The 2,162-nt window shown below is 42.8% G+C and overlaps 1 protein-coding gene across 1 annotated transcript in view; it reads left to right on the forward strand.

Moving 5' to 3' along the window:
* Window positions 1-2,162, forward strand: part of epha5 (EPH receptor A5) — a 65,654-nt gene that overhangs the window by 12,230 nt on the left and 51,262 nt on the right. The window contains exon 3 of the mRNA XM_010793351.1: window positions 1,019-1,736. Coding sequence (XP_010791653.1) covers window positions 1,019-1,736 — 718 coding nt within the window. The remainder of the gene's footprint in view (window positions 1-1,018; window positions 1,737-2,162) is intronic.

Consider the following 2,162-nt stretch of genomic DNA (forward strand, 5'->3'; position numbering starts at 1 on the left):
CTCTGCAGACCGTTTACATGCATACAAACCTTCATAACACACAAGGGGACGAGTAATAACCGGAAAAGCATGACATGGGACCTTTAAAGTAAAACAAATCCACAGGTGCAATTAATACTAGATAACATAAACATAGAAAGAGTATATAAAATGAAGTTCCTTCCTTCCTGTGGTTTTAGAGCACAACTTCAGCTGGAAACCTCATATCACTCATGTAAAAGCAAAACTGGCTAAGACTATCGCAATATTGGGAAAAGCCAGACACTTTCTGATTTCCTTGCCACTGTTAAGCCTCTCAACAAGGTTACTGGCTCATTCTTAGTCATTTCCCATGGTTCTCAATTCTCTGTTTGTCAGTGTATTTCGTAGTGTTCCAATACTAGCACAGATTTGACAAGACAGTTTTTCGCATTTATACCGTTCAGTATACATTTTTCTCTTTCTCACCTGCATTTAAAAATACTATGAACATGTTTTAGTAAACTAAATCCTTTTTTTGACAAAAACAGAGAGAAAAATCTGAAATCTGCCAAATTATGATATAGTCTGAAATGATTTGATGAAAACATTTAAAGAAGATTTCACATCATAGCAAATGTTATGTTTTGGTCAGGGGTGGTGGAACGTAATCAAAAAAATGTGTTCAAGTACTATAGTATAATTTTGAGTACAACATTTCTCAAATATTTAAATTTAAATGAAGGTCCAAGGTACAAAGCGATCAATGTATCCTATATTTTACAATTGCCAAAAGGGACTCCAAAATATGAATACAACTTTATTCATTGGAATTTCGTTTTTCTTCTTTGTAACCCCATGTATTAATGTAAAAATGCTAAGATCCCTAGTTTAGGAAGCATAGTACTAAACTACTTAGGTGTATATGAAGTAGTTAAAGCTAACTCCACCTTGTTGCTTACATATTTATCAGAGCCCAGCTCTTCTTCATGTCATATAAATCATCACCATTACCTTTTTTGGCACTCTCTTAATAATCTCCCTCTGTTCTTTGCCTCAGTGGGAGGAGATCGGGGAAGTAGACGAAGACTACGCTCCCATCCACACCTACCAAGTGTGCCGGGTGATGGAGCAGAACCAGAACAACTGGCTCCACACCAACTGGATCCTGACGGAGGGCGCCCAGCGGGTCTTCATCGAGCTCAAGTTCACCCTGAGAGACTGCAACAGCCTGCCCGGGGGGGTCGGGACCTGCAAGGAGACGTTTAACATGTACTACTACGAAACGGACGAGGGCGACGAGGAAATTGACGGAGAGATGAACGATGGGACGGGGATGACGGAGGAGGTGGACAGGGCGATGAAGGAGAGCAGATACTTCAAAGTGGACACCATAGCCGCTGATGAGAGCTTCACAGAGCTGGACCTCGGGGACCGCGTGATGAAGCTCAACACCGAAGTCCGCGATTTAGGCCCCCTGACCCAGAAGGGCTTCTACCTGGCGTTTCAGGATCTGGGGGCCTGCATCGCTTTGGTCTCGGTGCGTGTTTTCTACAAACGCTGCCCGTTTTTGGTGAAGAGTTTGGCCGAGTTCCCCGACACCATCCCGGGCTCAGAAGCCTCGCAGCTGGTGGAGGTGGTGGGCCGCTGCGTCAATAACTCTCTGCCTTTATATGAGCCTCCCAGGATGCACTGCAGCACGGAGGGCGAATGGCTGGTGCCGATCGGGAAGTGTGTGTGCCAGCCGGGATTTGAGGAAATCAACGGATCCTGTCAAGGTAAGAGGGAAAAACTTGAGCGTGGAGTACTGCTTAAACAATCAAAGTCAGTTAATGATTGATACAAAAATGGTAATTTTCATAGTCATTTATTATTATTCATTTATCCAACAAAAAAGCTAAATTAATAATTTGGCGTGAAAATTGCTTTGTTTTGACCCCCTTAAATCACTACCCAGTGTTAGCATTCTGGTCTTTCTTTAGGTTTGAGGGTGCACAGGCCTGTGTGTTTGCTTGTGGGTTGCTGTCTTCCTCCAGTTGTTTATTTTTATACCCATGAACATGTTTGTTTTTAGTATTGTGTGTTTTGAGTGTGCGTACAGATCTGTTTTATTCTTTTACTTAGAGTGTTTCTCGCTGTGTGTGTGTGTGTGTGTGTGTGTGTGTGTGTGTGTGTGTGTGTGTGTGTGTGTGTGTGTGTGTGTG

This window comes from Notothenia coriiceps, unplaced genomic scaffold, assembly GCF_000735185.1.
Source record: "Notothenia coriiceps isolate Sejong01 unplaced genomic scaffold, NC01 NC01_scaffold00037244, whole genome shotgun sequence".
Classification (NCBI taxonomy): Eukaryota; Metazoa; Chordata; class Actinopteri; order Perciformes; family Nototheniidae; genus Notothenia; species Notothenia coriiceps.